Source organism: Pteropus vampyrus, unplaced genomic scaffold (genome assembly GCF_000151845.1).
Source record: "Pteropus vampyrus isolate Shadow unplaced genomic scaffold, Pvam_2.0 Scaffold60, whole genome shotgun sequence".
In the NCBI taxonomy this organism is placed as follows: domain Eukaryota; kingdom Metazoa; phylum Chordata; class Mammalia; order Chiroptera; family Pteropodidae; genus Pteropus; species Pteropus vampyrus.
In genome coordinates, this window is record NW_011888841.1 from 1,826,387 (window position 1) to 1,829,412 (window position 3,026).

The following is a 3,026-nucleotide window of genomic DNA, read 5'->3' on the forward strand; positions in this document are numbered from 1 at the left end:
CCCAGGCTGGATTAATCTTTCATCTTTAATTTGGCCATACCAGCCAACCTATCATACAGTGCATCTCACTGTGAGATCTCTATGCCTCTCTTGTTGCCTGTAATAGTTTTTGAGTTCTATAATAGTAAGGGATACATCTTTTATCTTTGTAGTCCCAGCATCTAGCAGCAGTGCCTGCTATAAAGTAGGTGCTCAATACCTGAATGAGTGGAAAGTTACTGGTTGGTAATGATGCTTAGTAGTCATCCAAGGATATGCTAGAGATAATTAGAAAGCTTATCTCAATGATCACTTGGTAAGCTGGTTATTATCAACCAGATCATTCTGGGTGCAGCCCCTTATGACTGCTCCAGATCACAGATGTATACAGCAGAGGGTCTTCCTGGGCAGAGAACTTCCGCAGGCCGTAACTGCCACGTGTGCGGGAGTCATCACAACCACGGAGGCTTGTGTTCAACAAGGAAAAAAGACGAATGCCTAGGAAATATCTTGGTTTATGAAGTGAAGCGAGTATGTTCACAAATCTTAAAATCTCGAATATTAAAAATCAGTATGTAAAGATAGATATTGTCTATCTGACAATGTAACATTCTGGCAATGTAAAACACACGAATCAATAATTTATAAAATCATCAAAATATTCAACTTTTGCTAATTTTATATCTTAATAATAATAGTCGTGCTAATCTAAATAACAGTCATTAAGTACTTTCTTTGTGCCAGCTCTCCTGCTTTAAATGCATTATCTCATTTGGCACAAAGCCCCTCAAGGTAGGCACTGTTATTACTCCAAATTAAAGATAAGGAAACCCAGGCACTTAAAAATTTGATACTTTGCCTAAAGTCATTTTGGTCCATCCACTTTTTCCCCCTTTGGATAGTATTGTCATTAACCCTATAGATGGTGAGAGTTTGCAATAGTGTTGGTAGCTATGGTAGAGAAGACAATCTGCATGCATGGCATTTTGAAGGTTAAATAATTCTCCACTTCAGGACTGCTATTGTTTTACCTCAAGACTTTTCTTTATATACTCAAGATGTGTATTGCAATTTTGCAGAATTTCAAGGACTCCTGCAGAGGTGGCTATTTGCAAAGCATCCAGTTTGTTTTGTAGTTTTAACATTATTTCTTTCCACAGAGAAATCACATGAGAGAAGAGTTTTGCTTCTGCTGGGAGCTGCCTTTAGGAAGAAAATTAGAGACGATCTTATTTTTTGAAGGTGTAATTAAAATCCATAGTCTAAATTGCTCAATTTACAAAATGGTTTGCTATGTTACATTTTTGCTGATCAGTCATTAATTAAAGATATTTTTAGTGCCTGCCTATTGTGTACAAGTGATGCGAATTGTAGGAAATACTAGAAGGAATCAGATATACATCCATCACTTAGTGAGGAGGTACACGATGGATACAAACAAGTTCTATAGCAAGTAAGTAGAAGTGAAATGTAATGAAACAAAGGGCTACCGAAATTCTAGAGAAGCGGGATCTGGGGAGAGTTTCTTGCAGAAGAAGCTGTTTGACCTGGGCGTTAAAGGAGACACAGCTCTCCCACACGGAGAGAATCACAGAGGGCACCTGGCCCAGGAGCGAGAGTGCAGAGGTGTTTACGATAAGATTCAAGTTCCATTAGTAATTATCTCATCTTAGAGGATAAGGAAATGTAAAGCAGGTTCGGCATAAGTATAAAAATTTTCCTTTACAGAATATTATCATTCTTTTCACCCCTTAAAAAAGGAAGCAAACACACACCTGGCGTGGTAATCCACTGATATAGTAACTTTTGTGTCCGCTCTTGTTGAAGGTGAACGAGGGCAGTATTTTCAAAGGCTGCACAATCTAGCTCTCTGCCACTCTCTGCTCACCTGTGTTTCCCACTCCCGTCCCACCCGAGTCCCGACCTGATAGCAAGCTCCTTACGACTTGGAGGTTAAGGTAGAGAAGAAATTAGAGGAAAAGCTGTTTGTTTTTAATTCAGCTGGCGTTACTTTTAATTCTCTTTTGCCTCTTAAATGCCCTTGAATGTCAGAACAGTTACCCATGGGGTATATTGCTGAGATCTTGAGTGCCCCAACAGACACTTCTACACCACGTCGGTCCCTGGCTTTCTCCAGCTGACCTCTTACAAGCACGCCTCATCATTGCCTTACACAGTGTACCCCTGGCATTCCCTTGCTCTGGTCGTGTCCATTTTGAGTGGAGATCTGTCAAGATGGAAACTTCTGCTGTGTCTCCGTGGTCAGAGTCAAGATTTCTCAACTTGAACACTGTTAACATTTGGGGCCAGACAAGTCTTTGTTGTGGGGGCGTGGTGCTTTCCTGTGCACTGTAGGATGTATAACATCCTCTATTCACTAGATGCTAGTAGTATCTCTCCCCACCCCCAACCACGCCAGTTGGGACAGACAAAAGGGTCTGCGGACATTGCCAAATGTCTCCTAGAGGGCAAAATCACCTCTGGTAGAGGACCAGGCGTCTACAATAACCCTGTATTTCTTGCATTTCTTCGCTTTCCTATTAAAGGCTGCTTCAAACTTCTCCAGAGAAGAGGCAAGTCCTAGTTTCTAATGCCCCAAATTCCAGGGCGATATATGTCAAGCTCTTCTAAGAGCCTCCCATTATCCCAGTCCCCATCTTGGGATAATTTTCTACAGCTCAGTAAAAATCCCATCACAAGGGATACTTCAAGCTCCCCTTCTGTCTCGGGGAGGTGACAGTACAACTCGCAGTTAGTCCAGAGTGAGGGTAAATGGCACAGCATCTTCTACTCTCACAAATTCCCTTAGACAATTCTGCCCTCCCATGCTTCTCTCTTCCCTTTCTTCTTTTTCTCATTTCCCCCTCGGTATCAGGGCCCATCATCCTTCTCCATTAGTCAAAGACAGGTCCATTACGAACCCAGTTTTTTTCTTTTCTTTACAACTATTGTACCGGAGCCTTCGGTCTTTAATTAAAAGCCCCATTTTCAACCTCCGAGCAAATCTTGTAAAAGAACAAGTAAGTGACATTTTAAACTCCCTTACT

General features: G+C 41.4%; 1 protein-coding gene across 1 annotated transcript in view; it reads right to left on the reverse strand.

Moving 5' to 3' along the window:
• Positions 1-3,026, reverse strand: part of DNAH14 (dynein axonemal heavy chain 14) — a 221,193-nt gene that overhangs the window by 147,841 nt on the left and 70,326 nt on the right. The window contains exon 21 of the mRNA XM_011360885.1: positions 1,011-1,182. Within this exon, the coding sequence (XP_011359187.1) occupies positions 1,011-1,182 (172 nt within the window). The remainder of the gene's footprint in view (positions 1-1,010; positions 1,183-3,026) is intronic.